Source organism: Drosophila montana, unplaced genomic scaffold (assembly GCF_035044405.1).
Source record: "Drosophila montana isolate Dmon_TW-CO22-7 unplaced genomic scaffold, ASM3504440v1 contig_3200_1, whole genome shotgun sequence".
Lineage (NCBI taxonomy): Eukaryota > Metazoa > Arthropoda > Insecta > Diptera > Drosophilidae > Drosophila > Drosophila montana.
Genome location: NW_026998080.1, coordinates 9,138,899 through 9,163,745, shown reverse-complemented (window position 1 = coordinate 9,163,745; position 24,847 = coordinate 9,138,899). Strand labels below are relative to the sequence as shown.

Sequence of the window (24,847 nt, the reverse complement as noted above, 5' to 3'; positions counted from 1 at the left end):
AGGGGGAGAGGGGGAGATAAGCGTGAGGGAGCATTGTAATAATACTTGTATTTATGTATAATTCGTTGTCGACGAGCGTTTTAAAATGCAAGTCAACGCGGCGTATGCGTAATTTAAAATGTAAAATGAAGCAACAAAAAAAAAACTTTCAAACGAATGAAAAACAACAACAGAAAAAAAGGAAGAAAAACCAGTTTATTACGCATACGGCCCGCGGGGCCAGTCGGCCTTTTGGTTTTTTGTCCGAAAATAACATATTTTTTTATTGAATTGAAGTCCGTTTTACGAACATTTTGTTGATGGGCGAACTTACCGAAATGCCTGCAGAACGGTGCGTGAGGGTCCGCAGCTGCCCTGAATGCTCGCCGGGGCGTTCAGCTTGAGCAGAACGACGCGCACAATATTGCAGAGGAACAGTAAATTGAGAAAGATTGAAATGCAGACGGGCACTATCAGAATGTAGTTGAAGTCCGTGTCGGTCATCCAGCAGCTAGAGGGGGACACAGAGAGAGGGGGAGAGAGTGTGGGGGGTTAAGTGAATCTGAGCAGATTGTCATCTAATGAATTGCAAACGAGCTGGTTTACAATTGATTTGATTTCCGTTTGCAAATCATCATCATTTTCCATATATGCGTGTGTCCACAATCAATTTAGCTAGCCACACTCACACACACTCACACACACGCACACAGATACAGTTGGCTGGCATCATGTTTATGGACTTACTGCAGATTCTGCTCCCGACTCCCAGTGAATCCACGCGCCAGTCCATAGATGCAAATCACAATGGCCGGCGAACACCAGCCGAAGGCAATCAACCATTTGACCAGCTTTTTCTCCGATATAAACGCCGCAACCAGCACCGTGTGCAAATAGAAGCCCTCGCACAGCATCCACGAATAGTTGGTCAGCAGAAAATAGTGCAGTATTATGTGCAATGCCACGCAATAGCCCTGAAAAGTTACAGTCGGACATGGTTTAGTTTTAAACAGAAAGGAGCTGCGGCATCTCGCTCTCCCTCTCTCTCACTCTCTCTTTCTCTCTTTGCTTACCGGGCTGAGCTGCACCAGCTCCGTGTTGGGCACCACCACCATATACCAAATGAGCCACAGCGAACTGTTTGCCGCAAATGAACTGAACAGATTCATGTGCAGCGTGATGCGGGCGCATTTCAAAGATCTGCAAATAAGCAACAGATATTTGATTAAATCGTGGAACGGTAGAATCTATTTGATAAGGAAAAAGACGTCAGATGTTGGGTATATTGTGGTCGATATCTAACCATGAAATTCAGTTGTTGCTTATCTATGTATATGTGGGATCTATATGATTGATGTGACAAAGAGCAAAACCTTATGAAAATCAGTTGAGTTATAAACTAGTTATGGGAGTGGGAAATTTTGACCTATGTCTATATAGGTTATTTGAGGATATCATTTTTACATGAATTTCGACCAAAAATGCCGTTGCCACGTTTTGATGCCAAATTGATCTAAGGGTCAAATCATGCACAAAAAGGCAAACTTTTTGAAAATCGGATGAGATTTGACCAAGTTATGGGGGTGGGAAATTTTGAACTATGACTATATACGATACTTGCGGGTATACCCCGAACTTCATACAAACGTTATGAGATCTATATGATCTGTATGCTCTATATGCCCTCTGTGATATATATGATCTATATACTCTATATGCTCTATATGATCTATACAAGACATATGCGAGACTAGCTGCAGGGCATCTCGAAGTCGAGCACGCTCAATTGCTGCATTCTCACTGAGTTTCCTGTGTGGTTTTAGCAAATGTTTTTTTTCAGACCAAAACTCGTTTATTTGTTTCCCCAAATATTGACATACATTTGGCAAAAAAAAAAGAAAACACGTATTTCCATTTCACACGGCAAAAAGGGGGGCTGCTAGAGAAAGGGTATAAAAAGAGGTGTTTCGGGTGTTTGCGCAAAGTTCACCCGAATGTCAACACTGACCTCAGTTCTATTGAGTTCCGTTTTCGTTTCGCTTTTGTTCAGTTCGGCTGCATTTGGCAGCTGGCCAAAGACCAAGCTGCATATTAATGAAATCTTACTGAATCTGGTGAATTAATGCATGCCATGCAAATTGTGTCCAACTCTTTGTATGCATTGTCCAGTAGTTCTTTCGAATATGTGACCGTAATGCCAACATTTTCTAGGTTTTACTACAATAATATTTAAATCTGGTTTGCTCCAAATGGATGAGCATAGATAAGTTTTAAAAAGATACATATTTAGGTTCCAAAAAGAAACATTGGAAATTGCCAAATTTTGTTCCCAATAAAGTCTTGATTGGATTTTTGCCACAGCTTTGTCTCAATTAAAGTGATTTTTGCTTTAACTGCAATACCCTGAAATTGATGCTCCATTTAAAATTTTGTTTATTCTGGAACATTTTATATATATTTTTTGTTTTTTTCTGGAAGACAAGCCGAGAATTGGTATACTTTAGCTTCTCTCTAAATATGTGTCTATCTAATTTGCTTAAAGTTCGCCTTAAATAATAGCCCATATTCAAATAGTTGGGATCATATCCAAGCAATATGCTCGTCACATTTGATGCCAAGCATTTCATTTGCCTTTTGTACACAAATTTAAAACGCTTTAGCCAAAGTTTAGCTGCCTTGTCAGGCTGTCTGTCGCTTTGTCTGAGCCGATAATAAACAAGCCAAGAGCACTAATTGTGCTGCAGACAAGTGGAAATTAATCGATATCCTGCTTGAAGAAGACACACAATTTAATGCTCAGTTGATGTGTGACACAGCAGGCAGGAGTAGGGCAGGCGGAAAGGGGGAAGAGAAAGCAAATATTTTCTCATTTCCGACGTCAAGTGTGGCGGATTAAATGGGCGCAAGTAAGTAAAAGTGCAATGAACAGACACACACACACACATGCGCAGGTCGCCAGAGCTTGATTAGAGAAGCGTTTGGGATCTTTGTTAAACAATAAAATTTGGCGCCAAGCCCCAAAGCAACCATAACGCCAACTGGGCAAATGTGGCTCATTAGCTCTGAGTGGTTTTCGATGTGGCATCAAAATGAAATAGGAAACACATGAAAGACGGATCATGCGAGTTAAATACTTGGTAGTATATTAGGCTGTCAGCGTTAAGTAATCTATATTAAGACCTTAATTAATTACACTTACTTGAAATAGCTCAAGATGGCCAGCGACAGGAGTATGGCCAGCAGCGAGATGCTGTAGCCCACCTCGTAGATCAGGCTCACGTTGTGATTACGCTGTGCAAACGAGAATTGTGCGTTAATTGTGCTGCAAGCTTATACAGAAAATGAGTCTGCTTAAAATCGTACCGCCAAATCGTCCAGATTCACGCAGGTGGTGTAATTCGACCAGGTTTTATTGGTCAGCGGATGCTTAAACCATTCCCCATCCTCGCCGCACTCCTTGTGCGCATAGCCTACGAATTAAAGTGTTTGCAATTAAATAATTTTACAATTTGATATGCCTGAATTAAGCTGAGCCATAATTAACTTTAGCTTAAATACACTAATTAAAATAAGCAAGAGTACTCTAGTGGGGAGGGTCTGACTGGGGATACTCTCCTCACATACTGAGCGTCTAATGAATCTTTCTTGACACAAAATTGAACATCCAAATCTGTGTAAATTCTAAGGCTCAAGACTATGCCTCAAATGCAACTTTTAGTGGAAATGATTAGTGATATATTTCTTGTATCTGTGTTGACTATACGAGACTATACTTAGCCAATTTGGACTCTCTAGCTCTTATAAACTTCGAGATATACTCAAAAAACAGATTTTCGATATCGATAACTTATCGATATGGTCAAAAAACTGATTTTCGAAACCGATTTCTTTTCGATTTTATGAAAAACGATCGATTATTTAAAAGAAACAAGACATGCGCGGGCAATGAAAGTACTAAGTATATAAAATGTAAATCTTAGCATAGCTCCGATATGCATACGGATAGACGGACAAGGCTAGATATATATATATATATACCTTATGGAATCGGATTTGCCTCCCTGTTACATTCCTATACACAAATCACATAATACCCTTCTTAACCGACTTTCAAAGGGCATACATTTAATTGCCCGATATAGAATTTTGTCATGGATTATGTAAAATGATATTTTAATTAGATTTTCGCTTAGCCAACTATTTGCCTGGTGCCCGCCCATAAATTGCATTTGCATTAAACTAAAACGTGGATTGCGTATACGCCACGTAATCGATTAAACCGCAGCTAATTGATTGTGTTTAAAATTTAATTGGTTGCGTTTAAAATATATCCATATATAGGTAAAGCTGCGGTCAGATGGCATTTTAATGGAAGTTAAGACTGACTAATTAATAACTTTTAGTCCACTTTTTTCTTCTATTATCAAGGCAAATCCTGACAATCTTGTACAAAAAAACGCTTATATAATAGTAACTACTTCATTGATAATAATAATAACAATGCCCCAAATAAGTTGAAATTGAAATTGGCCATAAAAATCGTTTCCATTGAAAGTTTGGAATGTCTGCAGCATGCGACAATGCCTGGCTAAGTTGAGTTATGCAATTGTCGTGCTATTGTTAAACTGTTATCGAACTTGTTGAAAGAAACGCTTGCCACACACACAAACACACACACACACACACACACTTGCAGCAGTGACAACCATTGTTGAGGCCATCGAATTGTGTTCTTGGTCAATGGGGCAAAAAACGAGCTCAGGCATTTGCCTGTTCTGTTGGGAATTTAACAGGTGAAGCGCTGTCAGCAATGCACGCTCATTCTATCCCTTTCGCACTCTCTCTCTCTCTTTTCTTCTCTTTGGGTTTTGCCACTTTATCGCCATTTGGCACGCAGCGTCGAAAAAAAATCACGTATACGCTCTGTGTGGCAAATAATCTGACAAGCAAGACAACAAAAAATGTTTGCTGCTGCTGCCACTTCTACTGCTACTTCTACTGCTACTGCCACAGCTACTGCTTCAGCTACTACTGCTGCCAGCCACATCCGCCCAAACGGAAGTGCCATAAAAGTTAATGGCGGCGCATTGCCAAAGCACATAATCTTGTACAATCTGGCGACCCCGAGGCGCTGCCGGCTGCCGCAGTCTCTGTCTCAGCCACAGGCGAGCTGCTGGCCAAAAAACGAGTCATAAGCCAAATGTGCTGTAAGCCACATTTGCTTATTGTTAAACACGACACAACCCCTGCCCCCTACCCCCGCCCCGACCCAGTCCCCCCTCTCTAGTGCTAGCCTTGTCATATTTATATATATATTATTTTTTTCCTGCCACAAATAACACACAAAAATGTCATTCAACTTTCGCTCAGACACGTCACGTTGCTGTTGCATGTTCGCAGTGGGCGTGGCCAGCCCCGTTTCATGCAACAATCGACATGCCCCACATGATTTATTGCTGCCACACAGCACTTGATTGTGAATATTTAAGCGCCTGCTGCATATGTTCTTCATAAATGTATTTAATATTTGATAAAATTTCTTGTTTTTCGCTGCATAAACAATTGCATGCAGTTTTGCATAATTCATTATTATTGTACCCAAATTCTGCGCTCTGTTGTTGTTGGCTAACAAAAACACAACCCGCGAGCCAACAACCGGGAATACGCTTGGCTAATTCACGAAGTTCTTCGTATTTGCGGTTTATGATATTCCATTCTGAATACTCTGCATATATCTATTTAATTAGCGTGTTTTTTTGCTGTTCAAATTAGGCGTGTTTTGTTTTTGATAGCGTGAAATGTGAACATTTTCATATGTTGTAAAATGTACTTTAAGCTTGTTATGGATAGCATATTTAATGCTGTGTGTGTGTGTGTTAATAGCTAATTTAATGCTGCGTGAATGTGAGGTAGATGAGTTAATAATACGATAATCGTACTAAGGCAATGCCTGCAGCTATTTTAAATACTCAAATTAATTAGTTAAGTGGGTGTTTAGTTAGTTGATTTGCTGTAAAAGTGGCTTTAGCTGGCGAACATTTATATATACATATATACATGCTGCTATTCATTATGCCCTGAACCCATTGAAAATGGGTAAAAAGGGTATTTTGTATTTGTGCAAATGTATATAACAGGCATAAGGAAGCATCTCCGACCCCATAAAGTATATATATTCTTGATCAGCATCAACAGCCGAGTCGATCTAGCCATGTCCGTCTGTCTGTCCTTCCGTCCGTATGGATCTCAGAACCTATAAGAGCTAGAGACTTGAAATTTTAGCTTAAAGGTTCTCTTAGTACCCGCGCAGATCGAGTTTGTTTCCGATATTCAGATATTACTTCGTTTCCAAGTAACCGAGAAACATCGATATCGAAATCTTTGAGCAATTTTGGTAAATAATAAGATCTAAAATCACCAAACTTGACATGTAGCTTCTAGAATTGTATATATCAATTATCTTTCATTTAATAACTACCGTACTGCAAGTTCTACTCGTCTCAACAGCGCGGGGAGAATGACTTCTGGTAATTATCTTCAGTTTAATTTCAGCATTCAATTAGGCACTCGCAATATTGAAACTATTGTTCTTTCCGTTTCTCTACTTCAGTCAGCTTTCTACCATTAGACCTAACTCAGCAGCAGAGTTTCTCTCTATCTATGCAACTGTTATGCTTTGCACTCAGTTGCAAATTCTTGCAAGTACAGACATAACGAATTATAATGTATCGCGAATGTATCACGATTATATGACGCCATAAAACTATGTGCGTGCATCTACAGTGACATACAGTAAACCATCTGGGACATATACTTAATTTACTATCTATAAATCTATAAAATAAACTTAAATTAGAAAAAATGTTGTATGTTATTAATTTTGTCTTATTAATTTATTAAAATATAAAAATGAGTCAAGAAAAATATCCTTAAATATAATTAAATCTAAATCAATTATTAATATTGATAACATTTGCCTACAACTGTCAAATAATTGAATACCCTGTAATTCAATAATTTACTTTGAGCGAATTTCTATCAAATATAATTCCAATAAATATTTTACTTTACATTCTACGCATTTCTTTCTAATTTTCAAAATATTTTCGCATTACAAAATCAACTCTGACTTATGAAAATTAACTTCGAAAGCTTTTCGGTGTTAAATTGTTTTATTAAAATAATTCAATATTTAAGTGGCACTTGTCTCAGCGGCATTTGCGCCAGTTTCTGGCCTTTATTTGACTTTGTTTTGTGGCTGAGTATTAGTTGGTGTATTTTACAAGAACTTGACTGAAGAGCTTGCACAAATTACTTTGAAAGACTTGAAAACTTGAACAATGCTCCGCTATAAGTTGTTTGTTTTTCGCTTTTCTTCCGTTTGGTTTTTTTCTCTCTCTCATAAGAAACATATTTCGAACGAAACTTCAGTTATTGATTTCCACCTGACGAAAAAACAGCCAGCCGCAACAGCTTTTGCGGCTCACAGGCACTCGACTGGCAAATATGTACACATATTTTCAAGAAGCAGAAAAGAAAATACAACAGCAAAATAAGCAGCTGAAAAGCGGCAGCTTTATGCCCGAGCAGACATGATGTCTATGCATGTGTGTGTGTGTGTGTGTGTACTTAAATCAAAGCTTAAAAGAAATTGATTTGTACGCGGTTTTTAAAAGCTGTTAAGGGATTATTTAAGAAAAGAAAAAAAAACATATGCTTTAATTCAAACGGAAACGGAAATGCGGCCTAAAGCTCGCCCACGCACAGGGAATGCGGCCAATTAGCAAACCAGGTGGGGTTTGCTTTGCGGTTTATTTATGCATGTGTGAGTACGCTGTGTACATGTGTGCTGTATGTGTGTGCCTGCTCGAGGCATTTCCGTTTCCGTTCCATTGTAATCTTGTGCCTGACATTTGAGTGCGTTGCTTATTTGTTTAATAAATTCCGTTTGATATTTGGCCTCTCGTTTGGCCTGCTTGTCAAAATCAGAACTGGCCAAAAGCGAATGCTGCTTTGTGGCAGTCAATACACAACAACAACAACAACAAAATTGAAAACAAACAAAATTGCGGCACTTACGCGCCGGATCAAAGCCGGTGATGAAGTCCGGGCACAGCTCATAGGCGGAAGTGCCGGCGGCCGTGTCGGGCCAACAGAGCCAGCCATCAAAAGTGCCAGCACAGAAGGAACCTAAAGAGGCGAGGCGAGGCGAGTTTATAAGCGAATTGTAGACTGTGGCATGCGGCATGCGGCATGTACGTTTACCTGTCAGCTGGTGGCTGCAGTTCAAACGCGCGTTGCACGCGGCGCGAAGTGCATCAAAATCGGGTCCACTTTCGGCGGCAATATGCAAGCTGCCGCTGCCGCTGCCGCTGCCGCTGCTGCTGCTGCTGCTGCTGCTGTTGGTGGTCTGCTCAGCCATGGCGCGGCTGCTGTATTCAACGAAAACAGTGCTGCAAAACGAAGCAAAAATGTTGCAATTAGTTTTCGGTGCCACATGCTGGCTTTTAATATGGCTTTTTGGGCCAGCTCCAAAATCTAGGCAAGCCTTTTATAACTTTCAAGTGCATATAAATATGCGCGCACATATATGTGTGCGTGTGTGTGTGTGTGTGCGTGTGCTGCTCACGCTTCATTGCATGCGCGCATATTTTTGTGTTTTACAGTTCGTTTGAGCCGCATTTTAATTGGTTTTGCGGCCAGTTCAGAACGACGAGTGTGTGTGTAGGTGTGTGGGTGTATGGATGTGTGTGTGTGTGCTTAACGTATGCACAATTTATTCATTTTGTTATTTTAATGCGTTTTCCTTATACAGTCGAGCGTTTTAATTGAAGCACCCAAAAGTATGCAATTAATTTTTATGGCAGCTTACGAAATGTTTATAGCAAATGTGCAACCATAAATTAAATATATTTAAATGGCATTCGGAATGCATAGTAAATAGAACATAAAAGTAGTTAGCAATTCGGTTTAGTTTATGTGGACTCAAGACATTTGGCACTGCGAATTTAGGTACAAAAGTTCACTTGCTTTGTATTTTCTTTAATATGTAAGTCGTAGTTAATTAATAGGAAATATGCTATAATTATTAGCTAGTCTATTCAATATAATTTGCCCAAGTCTCGTTATGTCTACAAAATATTAAAACAAATTAAAGAAGACATTTAAACTTGTAACTAATTATATAGCAACAAATTTGACAAATTCTAGTTAAATGATGTTATTTAAGTTAGGGAAATGTCTTCAATTTTAATGGAATTCCATTTCGTTTGCTGAAAACTTTTTCGAAGTATTCGACTGAAAATTACAAATGACAAATAAAATTTCTTCACAAGTGCAGGCAGCTGGTCAAACAGGCAAATAAGTTTGGCCATACATTGCAGCACACACACACACACACACGCACACCAAGGCCCAATACTGCGTCTAGTGCTGAGTAAATATGCGCAACACACATACACACACAAAGCTGCAGCCGTCGAAACAAAGCAAATCAATGGCCGCAACAGTCAACAGGCAGTTGAAAGCCAAATCCAGTTAGCTGAGCACAGATTTGCGGGGACGTGCCACAATGGCGGGGAGGGGGTGTGTGTGGTGTGTGTGTGGCACAACACATAGCTGCAATCAAGCGTGGCAGCACGATAGAACTTAGAGCAGCAGCTCAGTCAGCCAGGTGCGATTGCTGGCGTTAACTGATAATAGCTGCGAAAAATACACACACACACACACTCACACACACACTTACACGCACTCCTAGTTGCTGGTAATCTTATCGCTTAGGCAAATTGCAGTCGGCACTTAAAGCAACAGCGAGTAAATGCGCACAGAAATGTATTGTGGAAAGTGCCAAGCAAACTGATAAAGTGCAGAGAAGGGGAAGAGAGGGTTTTGGGTAATGTAGGCAAAATACGGCTGCATTTGTATGCGCAACACTTTGCATTCATCCATAAAAGTGTAAACGTTTTATGGCAACAACAACAACAACAACAACAACAACAACACTTGCAACTTGATAATGCGGGCTTATATATTTATTAGAGCTGAGCAGACAAATTTGGTTATTAGCTGGCATAAAAGTGCTGCCAATTTGTTGGCAGCGGATGGGGGGTGCAAATTTCGGCCTGGCAGCACTTAAGTTTTACGAGTCCAACGGGGCGACAAAGTTAAGCGCCAAAAAAGGTGTGGCAAAAAGTTAAACGAAGAAGCAAGCGAGGGTAGGGGGCGTGGCATGTGTTGTAACTAAGTAAGAGTATTAAAAAAAGAAAAAAAACGCGACAGGCCAATATATAAAGCCAAAACTTGAGCTATTATTGATAGCGAGCGTATGTTGAATGTGCGCAAAAAATAACATAGCATACTTTGCAGCGCGCGCACTTCGAGTGGGCGTGATGGAAGTGGGGAGGCGGAGAGGGGAGTGGGGGCGTGTCAGAGCGCCTTGTGCTAATAAAAATATTTTTACGAGTGTACACACAGGCCGCACGCAAGGCAATAACAGAAATTAGCAATAAAAAAATGCCTAGGCCAAGGCACGAGGCAAACACTCATCAGCTCGCATGTAAGCAGCGCAAATTGCGTGTGTGCTTTTCTGGAAGGGGAAGGGAATGTGGATGGGCAGGGGGAGGGGGAGGGGGGAGGCTGTGCGGCAACTTCAATAAAAGTGGCAAGTCCAATGCATAAAACCTCAAATGTACGAGCATCTATTTGGCCAATGCAAAAGCACGTCGCATAGTGAAAAGCAATGTTCAAATCGTTTTTTTTTCTCTCTTTATGAGGAAAATTGTGGCACATATTAAAAAATAAGGAAGAACCTACTGGAGCGCATGAAATTTGTTTTGGCTTTTGACCTGCATTTTCGCATGACGCGAACTTTCGATAACTTTCTCCGATGGCTTTTCATTGACAGTCGCCGCAACGCATTTCCGCCAGACGCACACGTGACGTATGAGTAATGAAAACTCGCACACATGACTTTGGCCTTTATGATGAGTTTGTATGCGCGCGTGTGCGTGTGTGTGTGTGTGCAGTGTGTTATTTTCAATTCGTTGGCTGTCAAAACTTTCAACATCTATGTATAGTTTATGGCAAATCTTTCGAGCACTTCTTTTCTATCACTTACATATACTTATATATAAATCACTTTTATTTCCAATTTATTGGGCACATAAATCATAAAATCTCGCTTTGCCTTTAGCCGCAAAAACATTTCCTTTGATTTATGTGCGTAAAAAAAAAACGTATGCTTGCTTAAACGAACAATCGCTACGTTTTTCACGCGCCCATTAAATGCAATTAAAAGAATAGCATTAATTTCAGTGCTTGTGTGTTTTTCAACAATCATAAAAATTGTGTAGCCGCACGACCTTCTCGTAGGTACTATAGCAAATAAATGTATATATCTTTGCCGAGCTGATCCAACATTATGGCCAGCAGAGGGCATTTTTTATGGACTGCCCGTTTTTGCTGAGAGTATTTCAAATTGGCTATAAAAAATCTATTTTTGTTCTATTTGTATACGCGAACCCATTAAAAATGGCCAAAAAGGGTGTATTGGTTTCGAGCAAATGTATGTAACAGGCAGAAAGAAGATTCTCCGAGTCCATAAAGTATATATATTCTTGATCAGCAGCAATAGCCGAGTCGATCTAGACATGTTTGTCTGTGTGTCTGTTCATCTGTCTGTCCGTCCGTCCGTCTGTCTGTCCGTATGTCTCTCCGTATGTTGAACAGAAGGATCTCAGAACCGATAAGAGCTAGAAAAATGTTAAATTTTGAACGTAGTTTGTTTCCGATAACCGATAACTTGCCCCGCTTTCAAGCAATCGATAAAAATCGTTATCGAAATACTTTTTTCTCAGCAAATCTCTCATATTTTTACAGCTAGATTCGCCAAGCTTGACATATAACTTCTAGATAAGTATATAAAATTTGAGGAACTTTCATTTTATGTCTATCCGCCCATAGTCCACGCCTTTTTTAAGGCTATTTCAGGCTCGATTTGCCTACGACAACTGTTTTTTTTTTCTGTCTATTTTTATCGCAAATGTATTTTTTTGCCATTTATATGCGTGGCTAGATATTCATTTTGAAGGCATTGTCAACACTGGGATTTGCTCTATGAAAATATTACAACGGCTCAATTGAATATATTTTGCCATGTTGTTTGTTTTCCTTTGGGAACAGCTGTTGTATTTCAACAATTTTACAAAGGACATAAGCAAGGGATTTGCTCGTGCTGTTGCACAACTGTTGCCCAAATGCAGTTTATGCGCTTAAATCAACAAAATGCACTTTTAAAAGTGCCAAAAACAAAGGCAACAAAAACTTTTGCGTAATTCGCTTCCTATTTTTTGTGTTGACAATTGCTTGGGCGTAATTTGATTGTTGAATTCGTTTTATGCTGTGGAAAGCGAAAGCTTACAACTTTTTTACAGACAAATATTTGCGTTTACGGCTCGTTTAGTTGGATTTAAATAACACAAAGAAGCTCACAGAAAAAATATTTAAAAAAATATATAAATAAAGAAAATTAACAGACAAGCTAAAATAATTGCTATTCTCTGTGAATTATGCATAGTTTAAGGGCATTTATAATTTATGTATTTAATTTAAATATGTAATTAGCTGGCTTGATAAATAATACAATATTCCCACACAATAACTGAGCATATTTTCATATTATAACCAAAAGTAGCTGCTTTTCCATTATTTGCATTTAAGTATATTGCCAAATTTGAATTCCATTTGTATTCACATAAATCAACGCAAAGTGCAGAGCTGTGGCCAGAAAAGCCGTGGAAAAAAAATGATATTACGCATACGCCACATTGAACATGCCGCAAAGCAGAAAACCCATATTTAAGTTGTCGCTTATCTCAGGGGCAGGCAGCGTCAAGTCTAACAAACCGTATATCATCAGATACAAAAGCACTTTTAAATGTGAATACGCAAAATTCTCAACTGTCAGCTGTCATGGTAATGCATCATATAAAAAAAGTATATTTGAGAGCGTGCCGCTGATTTATATAGAACGCGCGCAATTTGAAGATTTTGAAGTGCACACAAAATAGTAGCTAATATATCAAATAGAATGTGAGCAGTGAACATGCGCCACAGGATGTGTATATGAAAGGAACGTGTGTATATATACACATGTCCGCAACAGTTGCTTAAAGCCCCAAAACTCAATGTCACAGCGGAAAGCATATGCTGTCCCTGGCCGGGATTATGTCCGGATACGGGCAGCTGAGCAAATAGCTTGGCCAACTCCGCTTACTGGAAGAGCATAAAAAATTGATAGAAATTGCTGTTGTTGCTGCAGATTACGCGCACAGGCAATTTATTTATTTAGCACATGTTTTATTTTCGTTTATATTCTTCCTTTTTTTTTTGTTGCTTTTTCTGCTTCGCTATCCTGGGGCTAAGAACCCAAATGGAATAATTTATAAACCGCAGACAAGGTGCTTACGAGCTGCTCGAGCTGAATTTAGTGCGGGTTAAAGGTCAATGCAGCTGCCTTCAGCTTCAGCTTCAGCTGTGCCACGTTGCAAGCCACGGCAGGCTGCAGGCTGCAGGCTGCACTGCAAGCTTGTGGCCTGCTTTGTGCAACAATCGGCCTTTGTTGCACGCTCGCTGTCACATTTTGCTACACTCATTTTTTGCTCATACACTACGTGCCACAGCTTTTTGCGTTGCTCCGCCTGTCAACTGGGTGCTGGGCATTGTTACGCATACGCCGTGTGGCACGTTGGGATGCCCAAGGTTCATTGCTTCTCGCTTAACTAACCAGACAAGTTTTTAGGGCTTGGGCTCGGCTTTTCAAAATGAAATACGTGCCACACGTGATAAATGCGGCTTTTACATACTGTTCTGTTGTCCCGGGCAACAATTGCACAATTTGACTAAACACTTAAAGGAAAAGACAGAGAGAGGGAGAGGGTGAGAGAGGGAGAGGCGTGTATATTTGCATATGTTGCCACAAGCTGTGGCACCTTCTGTCTGTGTTTTTCTCGTGTTTGTAATGTGAGCTGTGCTCGTGTCTTTCCTTTGCCTCTGCCTAAGATGTTTGTTCTTTTAATTGTCTCATGGTTGTAAAGTCGACCGTCCTAAAAGATACAGATACAGATACAGCCACAGGATGTGCCCATGGCAACATTTCCTTTACAAGGCGTCACATTCTTGGCAACAAACATATTTGCCCCACTTCAATTTTACTTTGACATTTTCGGCAAGTTTTCAGGCTAAACAAAAAAAAAAGTTGGCAACGGCGCTTATTTGTACTTTATGTACTTTGATTTTTGACAACTTTCTTTTTTTTTTATATCGTGTTGGCAAGTGATTGCCTTTCCATCGGGAACTTGTTTGTTTTTGCTGCCTAGATAAAGTTAAGGCCTGTCAAAGCCGCGGCAGCTTAACTTAAGTGCAGACAACTTGACTACAAGCTTTTAAGCGTAAAAGACAGAAAACCAAGAAAACAATTTGCATTTGATTTTGATTGTTTCTTTTTTTTTCAGACGAGGGTCCTGTTAGAAGTTCTAGCAAAAAAGCAGAAACACAATAATGTAAATCCTTTAAAAAATGTATATAATAGATAATAAATTATTTTATTGTCTGTTAAGTCTTCTTTTTGGTTTATAGTGAATACACCTACTAATATTGAAAGCGGCTCTTGATTACAGCTGCTCTTAAGTGTTGGCAAAGCCTATAGCAGAGTGCAGTGTTGTACAACGATAGCAATTTTGGCATTGTACAGTAGCCTCGATCGTCGATAACGATTTTTTTAGTAGTAGAGATGATGCGAGAGCATCAAAATATTGCACAGCTCGTTATTTTTGATAAGCGATAGATAGTGCTGGCAGCACGCGATAGTTTCAAAGTAGAATTATCGGTAAAAACCGTATTTGCTGTGAAAAACTATCGAAATAGGCGCATAATTGTAATAATTTTTGGACAAGTTAAAAAGCTGTCATTAATAAGACGCAACTTCTGCCATTAAATGGCGATTAAAGGAAGTATAAACCTTGAAGCATGGACTTACGCATTTTCGATAAATGCGATAAATCTTATTTCCGATAAATTTCGATAACATCAATAAATCTATTTCATAAGACATTGCTTTTATCGATACAGCGCAAATCGAATCTTATAGAAATTCATTTTAGCTTTAGCCAAATCTGAGTTCAGCTACTTTTGGCACTTCCCTCGTAAGAACAACTTTTTAGCATCTCATTTGCGGTTGTTCAACGTTTGCATTGCCATTTCTATGGAAGCTTATTTAAGATTGGATTGAAGAATTCATCCAATTAATGTCTAGTCCAACTAATTGAGTGCCTTTCAAGGCTGAAATAATTTGTGTCTTATTTGTAGCAGCTCATGCACTGTCATTTCCGATCTATGTCTAAATAATGTACTCAATTCATAACAATATTATTAATTTATCTGCTGCACGCAAGAGCCACACACACACAAACACACACAATTACACCTCGTACTACACACACACTCAGCCGCAATTGAAGCCGTGTCCAAACAGCACACGCACTTTTCCGCCCATCAGCAATTTTCCGCACGTTTCGTTGAGTTTTGTTTAAAATGCTTTTACAATTGACTTGTGGCGTTCGAGGCAAAGAAGGGAGGCGGCTTTTTAAAGGTTTCAGCCACATTGACAGCTGCACTCAACCACACACACACACACAGGCACAATCACTTAAATTGCTTTTCACCTCATCGCCTCGGCCAGATAAGCGACCCTGACCCCAGTCAACCCGTTTAATGTTCAATGAAAGTCAGTTTGATTTTCATAAGTATTTCTCAGCTCAATTCATTTGTGTCTCTGTACGCAATTTTCTTTTGCCTTTTTAGACAATTGCCGCTCAATTCATATGGAAATATACTTTGCTGTTGATTGTCTCGCCAGAAAGCAAAGGGCGCAGCGGCTGTGTGCGGCTTTCCCCATTTGTGTACATATCTGCATAATGAAGTGTTATGGCCTCAATAGAGCTCGACAATAGTGAGTCGTGCCCGTGCCAGCTGTCGTTCTCCACAATTCTCAACAATATGCTGTCCCGCCCTTGTGCCGCGCTTTGGCGACCTTTTTAGCCTAATTTTTCATGACTTTGTATTACAAGCAAAAGTTGAGCACAAAAAATAAATAAGTCCAAAAGTTCAGGCTTTGTCCAGCTTCTTGTTTACTTGTTGCTATTGCAAACTTTTTGTTTTTATTGGCTTTTGTAAAATTACAATTTATTTGTGATTTATGGCGTTTTGATTTACTTTAAACTGCCGCCGTCTCACAATTCTGACGCCGCTCCCAGGCAATTAAGGCAATGTGTGCGCTATATATGCATGAATATATCTATTGTATGCGAATATAAACTAAATAGTCAATTGTCGGACTAAGCTGACTTGAATAACTTTATCAACAATGCCAATGAACAATTTCAATAAAAACTTGTAGAGGGTATTATAATTTTGTCCTAATTCAATTTGTTTTATTCTGCGCTGGAATCGATCGGCACCCTCTGCACGTTCTTATGTAGAGCTTTGAATATAAGTTTGAAGCAAATCGGGCAAAACCTAACAACTAGAATAATTTTGCCAGATTTAGAAGCCAAATTGAACTAGAGGCCAAACAATGTACAAAGACCCAAGCCTCGTCACAATCGGATGAAATTTGACCAAGTTATGGGCATGGGAAATTTTTACCTATGACTATATGGGATATTTATGGGTACCATATTGACATGTATTTCGACCAAAAATTCCGTTGCGATATTTTGATGCCAAATTGATCTAAAGGCCAAACCATGCGCAAAAAGGCAAACCATTTGAAAATCGGATGAGATTTGACCAAGTTATGGGTGTGGGAAATTTTGACCTATGACTATATAGGATATTTGAGCGTACCATTATTACATCATCACATAAGGTAACTACCCTTAAAATCAGTCAGTCATTCAGTAAGTCAGTCGAGACAATCAGTTCAATATATAGAGATTATTTAAATATATTAGCTAATATTATAAATATTTTATGTGCCATGCTAATGTAGGGTATCTAAATTTTAGCATACCAAGCCAAAAAGTTTTCGCGCTTCTTCAGCGAACAATTAAACTATCGCATAGCCAGCGAATGCAACATTTCAACTTTGGCTAGACATAAATTTTCCATGTAATTGTTTTAAGCAGCGCAAACTTTTAATTAAAATCAAAAGTTCAAAGCTGCAAAGTTGAGCCAAAGTGCAGGTCGAACAAATGCGCAGAAAAACTTCAGTGTAAAAAGATGAAGGCCAAAATCTAATCAGAATCGATAGCAATAAAATAGACCAGTTCAACGGGGCTCAAAATATTAATTAAATCCATTTATGCTGGCGACGGCAGATACAAATGTATCTTTTTAGTCGCACAGCTTAAGCGCGGCACGTGGCAAGAAAGTTGAGTGCGCTGCACTTTTCTGCTGCAAAAACTTTCCTTCAGCTGTTGCTTAAGCAGACGCCAGCTGGGACGGAACTTGGACAGAAGTGTATTAAAGAAGCCACAACACAAGTTACAGCTGCAAGCAGCGGCTAATCAAGTTAGCTTAATTAATCCAGTTGTGAGAAGTCTAATTTTTGTGCGACAATACCCTGTAAGTGTGGAGTAAAGGGTGGCTTAAAGTAGACTCCAGTAAAGATTTTTTTTAAAAGATTTTGATTAAATTGTTGTTGCAGCAGCTGAAGTCGTTTATATTATCTTTGAGGATTCGAACCTGCAACCTTCCTGCTAAGTTGCCTGGCTTATTAGGTTAACGAGAAGCAGGCACATATATGTATGTGAAAGATATATAGATAGGTGTTTTATGCTTTAGTCAACGATAAAAATATATAAAAAAGTATTTATTTAAGCATTAATTTTAGGGATCGAGCTCCCTTGACTAAAGTTTTTCTTCCATTCACATTTACTCAAACTCAAATTGATATAGATTGTAAATAAAAATGAGCATAAATAATGGTTACATATATTTGCATTTAATTGGGCTACAGGGTAGCGTGTAGTCGTGCATTTGTAGTTGTTATTCAGGCACTTCTTTGTGCTGTGTGTGGACATTTAATTAGTGACTGCGCTTGACAATGGTAACAACAAAAATTACATGAGCATAAATCTGAACAAATAAATGGCACGTGTGTGTGTGTGCGTGTGTGTGTGTGCGTGTGTGTAGCACACATGTATCTGTCTGATACAATCACAAGCTCATTACAAGGCGCGCTTATACGTTATTCGTTTGTTGTGCTCGTCGCGTGTGTGTGTGCGTGTGTGTGTGTATGTGTGTGGTTGCGTGTGTGTGTGTGTGCCCTAAACCAGTTGCTGGTTGTCCAGCGAGTGGAACGCATTATGTTGTGCCTGGCATTTTGGCTTATCTGATTTGCCTTTTGGCTGTTGGCTTTTGGCTCGCCTGGCCGCTGGCCAATTGAATTTCAGTTTCTTTTGTGCCTTTTGAACCTTTGCTGCTATCTGTGAGATACATTCTGATAATTCCGACTGCTCGCTGCTCGGGCTGCCAATTAAAATGACGTTCGCGATTTGGTAGCAAGATTTTCCGCTGCGGCTGCCGCTGCTGCCGCTGCTGCCGCTGCTGCTGCTGTTCGGGCTAATTCAATAAGCTTGGGAAATTTATGTGCCATTAAGCGGAATGCCAAATGTGCGGCAGCACAAAGAATATGTTAGTTCGTAGTGCGCGACTAACAGATACCCTGTAGTAAGAAACTTATGAGTCATAAAGGACATATATAGAAGAGTCTGAGCTCTTGATCAGGAGTTAGGCACTGGAAGAGGTATTTGTATTAAAGTGCTCGACTATATGCTACCCTGTACGCAAATCAATTAGCGTGTTTATTGAGGAGACAAGCCACATTCATGTTCACATAAACAGTTAGTGGTCGACTACAAAATACTCTGCTTTAGCGTGTTTGAACGTATGTATGTGAACGAATACATACCCTGCACAAAGAGAGAGTTTTCTTATAACTTCTCTGTAAATTGTGAGATTGTTCTAAGATTCCCACATATCATATTAAAGTAAAGGTATGCACAAAATCAAAGTCTATTCCCGATAAATAAAAAAAAATTTATAAATAAATGCGTATCTATTCGTAGTGTATTGGAGAGTTCTTATGCCAAAGCTTGCTTACTTCGATATTTTTGGTTTTTGCAATTCTTCTGCCTTCCTTCCATCTGCCTGTTACATGTCATGCTTACATTCGTAGCACACCCCGCCTAGCCATGCTGTGTGTGTGCAGGGTATATAAATCGGAGCTCCCACAGTCTCGTATAATTGAGCAAGTGCCATCTGCTGTGCAGCATTTAGCAAATTATGGCCATTATACGCCATGGAAAACTTCGCTCTTTGCCAGCCCGCAGAAATGTATGCGAAATGCGCTGCACTCGCTCGTCCCTGACCACGGAATTGGAATGGAACTCGTGCCGCTGCTTTCCGATAACCGTAGCAATTTCTAGTTGCTGCTGCAGCTGCATGAATGTTTGTTCCTTTGTTTGTTGCATTATTTTGCATATATCATGCTGCATGCAACATGCATGCCGAACTGGGTTAACCGAATGCAACATTAAAATGCATGACAATTGCTGGATTGCTCATGATTTGGAACCCAAGGCAGCTCCTGTCTGCATAATCAGTTCATCTAGAGTCTAGGTTTGACTTAACAATGTGTTTGCGCTTTTTTTTGGGGGGCACTACTAGACATACGAGGAGAGTTTCCATATGAATAGCAATGTGCATTAGGAGAGTGAAAAGTGTCGCCTTAAACATTTGAATATTCTTTGAAATTGAAGAAATAAAGAGCAGTAACTTAGACATAGTCTATACTTTAAGATACCCTGTATATACATGTACTGAATGCCCTTTTAAGCTTCTGACTTGATTGAATTATTTCAGTCATAAAAAGATAGTTTTTATATGATATCAATGCGCATTAGGAGAGTGAAAACTGTTGCTTTAACATTTAAATATGTTTTGAAATTGAGAGAATAGAAAAGATAGAAATATTACAGAAATATTTTATACTACTAGCTACCCTGTATAAACGTGTACTGAACGCCCTTCAAAACTTCTGGCTTGATTGAATTATTTTAATCATAAGAGGATAGTTTCCATATGAAAACTTTTGCTCTTAACATTTGAATATGTTTTAAACTTAAAAAAATTGAAAAGATAAAAGTATCCTAGTTATATTCTATCCTACTAGATACCCTATAGAAACCTATACTAAAGCTAAGTTTCTGCCTTCAGTTAATCTACCTGAGCTCCTTTTGAGCATTTTACATTTGTCGTATCTCTTAAAAATATAAGTACTTTTAAGTTTTCTATCACTTATAAACATATTTTATTAGCCATAAAGCTAGCCATAAAATGTTCGCTTTTGATAACAACTTGCTAATAGCTTCAGTTTTTTCCGGGCTATTGCCACAAGCTATTTATACTTATTTATGCGCTATTTTTTGGTAGCCCACATGAGCCATAAATATTCATTGAAAATCAATAAAAGAAAAGCCCAAGCCGGCATGGAGGGTATTCCCACTAAAACCATTAGCGACATTAAAGAAATGCTCTCCAGTTGAAGATTTGCTACGCTTCCAACATTGCTCAATGGCGACGCCAAAGGGTCTTCATAAAATTAAATAAAAAAGCAAAAGGAAATAAAGTATATTTAAGCTTTGACGCACAATGGACGACCCATTTTTGTGGGTGGGCGGGGCAAAGGCGTGAAAAGGAAGCGCTCCACAATGAAATTCAGACAGTGAATTATGTTTATGTAGGGATTCCGGGCCAGTTCGGGTTGGACTTGGGGCATCTTAATTACCTGCAATATTGCAGCCACAAAAGGCGCCAGGCGAAGAAAAGGAAAAAAAGGAATGTCCATAAAAAAACGGCCTGAGAGAATGGCCGCAACAAGAACTTCAATCAAGCGTTTTAATTTTCAGTGGCTGGCAACCGTTGCCGTTGCCGGTAGAAGGATCTAGGATTTGCTCTTGTTTCCTTTTTTTTTATTTTATTTTGTGTGTACAAGCTCAAGAGCTGGCCGCAGCGCTGATAGACATAATATGCTATAATTTAGCATAAATTACGTGGGCGTCGACTCGCCAAGGCAAGGATATGCCTTTTGAGCTTCACTTCACTTAATTGCTGTTTATGCATATTTAATCAAAAGCCGAAAGCCAAAAGCCAGCGAATGTATTTAATTAATAAAGTGTCCAGCTCCCGGCCAGATAAGGCCAAACAAATAGCCAAAAATTGTATGCACAGGCACGAGTTTCAAAACGAAAACTTAAATAACTCGCGCGAAGCAACGAAATGAAGCCAATTGTACGCCTCACAAGCTTGATGGCCACTAAAAATAACGCAAGTAAACAGCGTCCTGATTTGATTGCCATTGCGTGCCCAAAAGGATATCAGCCAAAGATCAATATGGGCTCAAACAACAACCTGAAGGAAACGATTGCCCGACTGGGGCATTCACAAATGTGGCTCGAATCACGGCCTAGCCCCGGACCACATGGCGTATGAGTATTGTGTGCTGTCAGTTGCTCAATTTGGCCGTCTGTTATGAAACACTTTGCATTATTTATGCGCCGAGAATCCAATATATCCAATATCCCCCCACCCAACTCATTAGCTCGCATTTCGTATTGCTGTCAGTGCGTTAAGGCATTCGGGAAGAACAATAACTATTTAGTTTGACTAAAAGTTGCGCTGTAAAAAGAAGCACTTGCAAAATCAAATGGGGATCTCTAAATATGTGCTAGAAAGCAACTGGCTAAATGTTGTTCCTGAATTTGGTTTAAAGCCATAAAAAGCAAAGTACTTAAATCATTTTTCAACTAGGATTAAAAGTAGCCCACATTGTCTTATAATTTAACTACCATCAGACCATATATAATGTGATTTATTACTCAACCGCAAGTCGATGCAAACTGAGGCATTTTTATAGATAGTAATTACAATTTACGATTTACGCGTTCTATCATTTGATTTAATTTTTATGGCCATTCAATTGATGACATCATTTGACTTACTTGAATGTTCATATGCCCGCTGCCCAAAAACAATGCATAGGGTATAATTAAAGCTTACGGCACATAAATAGCAGCTGTCATAGTTAGTTTTTGTGGCTTGAATACGGACTTGCCCGGCTTTGTGGTCGAGGAAATTTGTATTGGGCCCAAACATAGCAGTGTAACAGGATATTGTTGGCCAAGTGCTGCCAGCTGAAGGTGCTCCTAGCTGCTGCCTCAAATGTGGTCCCGAACTTTTGGGTTTGTCTCTAATTGAAAGGGAAAATCTTTGGCCAATGGTTTTTCGCTGGTTTTCATTAAAATTGCTGCACATTTGTTAACAACTATTTCGCCCGGCTAACTAATTAGCGCCTGTCAAAATGGTTAAAGCTCAGTTAGCTGTTAACATGCAGATTGCTCAGTTGGCAAAGAAAAGCCGAGTGGAAGAGAAGGAAAAGCAAAAGAGGAAAAGCCACAAAGCCAAAAGAGGAGAACATTGTTGTTTGTCGTTGCGAATACAAATGTATAAACAGCACAAATTTCTACAAAGTGGCAGACATTTCACTTTAGTCGGTTGGCAGTTTTTTAATTATGTTATGCGAGGTTTTTTAATTGCACGAATGGGCACAGAAATGGGCGCGGGGCGGGCCTGGGACTCTGTGTGTGTGGGCGTCTGCCCTGCTCTAATGCAGTTTTCGTGTTATCTGCCTTTGAGTTGCATGTTGACGCTACTGTTGCTGCTGTTGCCACAAATGTGTTTATTTATGCCACGCGCCAGCGTCTCACTTGGAACGCTGCCACATGTGCCCAGCCAGGCGGCCAGGCAGCGTGCAACATCACATAAATATTGCGCATACGCCGCATATTGTCGCCAGGTTTGCCAAAAGACTAACCTGATTTACGCATTCAAATGCAAAAGACCCAAACAGCCCCAAAGACCCACGAGTAAATGTCTTCATTTGCATGCGGTTTGCGATTGCCTTTGCCTTTTGGCTGTGTGTGTGGGTGTGTGTGTGTGTGTGGGTGTGTGTGTGTGTGTGGGTGTGTGTGAGTGTGTGGGTGTGTGTGTGGTTGGGACTGGGTCGAATGGCTTTGCCATTCATCAAGACAAAAAGCTAAGCTACTCGCTGAATGCAAATCAGGAAATAACACGCTTTTAAAGCAGTTCCGTTTAAACTAAGCTTTTAAGGCTTGTGAATAAATTATACAAGTAAATCAAATACTAAATTATTTAATTTCTCATTTGTTCCATTTAAGACAATTATGTTTTTGCAACTGCGCTACATATATAAAGTATAACTATTTGCTAAATGAAAAAAAAAAAAACAAAATGTACTATTGATATTCATCGATAATTGAATAAATTGACAGAAATTCTTTGATATATATATATATACATTATATATATTATATACTTATAATTAAATAATCAACTAAATTGCTTAAAAATTAACCATTTTTAAAACATTAGTTGGCTAATAAAAATGATACTAATAATAGTAATAATAACAATCATAATAACAATAATAATAATATTAATATTAATAATAATATAAATAATATAAGCATACATTTTTGGCATTTCCTATCATATTATGTAGTCCAATATATAACTAGTATTATTAATTTCATATAGCAACAGTTTTTCTCAGCCGTAGTTCTTCTAGTGTTGTGAAATAAGCGTGGATACAATTTGTAATGGAAATTATATTGCAATAGTTTTTCTCAACTTAATAACTTTTTGATTTAAGCAGTTTCTGCTTTCTTCTAATATTATTTAGTTGATATTATTCCTTACTTATTTTTATATTATTTATTTGGGAGAGAAAACAGCTGCTCTAGTGTTGGGAAATTTGCGTAGAAATAACTAGGAATTGAAATATATGGATAACAAATTGTTACGAATTCTCGCACTAGATTTGACTTTAGTTTTTAGAGACATTTTTTGTGCACATGACTTTGAACATTTTGACTATTATTATTATTAAATCATAGTCAAAATGATCAAGCCCATAATTTGAATTGAAAAACGTTCACTTATTAAATAACCTAAGTAAACAAAGTATTTCTTGTCGAATTTGCCGCAAAATGTGGCCACTTGAACTCTTTTGGAATAGTTTAATTGCTAGTTTGCATATTTACACATTTGCCAAGTTTGTCAAAGTCTCAAAGAGCTTCACTCCCCCTCACACACACACACACACACACACACACACATGGGCACGCCCCACACACTAGGCACGCATCATTTAATTGCAATTTCGCACGCCAAAGTTTGCAGCTGTTTGTGGTTGTTGTTGTTTTTGTTTTTGTTGCGGCTGTTGCTGTTGCAATTTCTGGAGCCGTGCCCAGAAGTGCCGCTGCGTGGGGATTACTGTAAAATTGTAGAGGCCTTTTGGCTCTGCTTTTTTGGCGCTATTTTGATTAGCAGCTGTCAACGCGTCGCCCGAAATGCCGAATGATGTTTGACGTGCCACTTCCGGTTTGCGGCGAGCCACTAGAGACTTGATAAGACCAGCAGCGGGTGTGCGTGTGTGTGTGTGTGTGAATGTGTCATACACTCAACGCTTGATGTGTCAATCAATGGCTTTGAGGCGGCAACAAATGTTAGCAAATGTCGCCTTGGAGCTTAAAGCATTTGCGGCGGCTTTTTCAGCTGCTCCAATGGCAACAAGTGTACATGGGGGAAGGGGTGGAAGGGGGGAGGGAGCGGGGAGCGGGGCTGACGGGTAGAAGACAATTTGCGCGTGATTTATGGGCTTGGCAGCGTGACATGTAAAACATGTGTATGGCGCGCAAGAAAGTTGCAAATTCCATGCCCACCCCTC

General features: G+C 39.3%; 1 protein-coding gene across 1 annotated transcript in view; it reads right to left on the bottom strand.

Annotated features, from left to right (window-relative positions):
- The window catches only part of Dh31-R (Diuretic hormone 31 Receptor), a 38,358-nt gene that overhangs the window by 7,051 nt on the left and 6,460 nt on the right, over positions 1-24,847 (bottom strand). The window contains 6 exon segments of the mRNA XM_064687487.1: positions 314-490; positions 727-953; positions 1,053-1,179; positions 3,179-3,270; positions 3,343-3,449; positions 8,059-8,432. Of these exon segments, the coding sequence (XP_064543557.1) occupies positions 314-490; positions 727-953; positions 1,053-1,179; positions 3,179-3,270; positions 3,343-3,449; positions 8,059-8,401 (1,073 nt within the window). The 5' untranslated portion in view covers positions 8,402-8,432.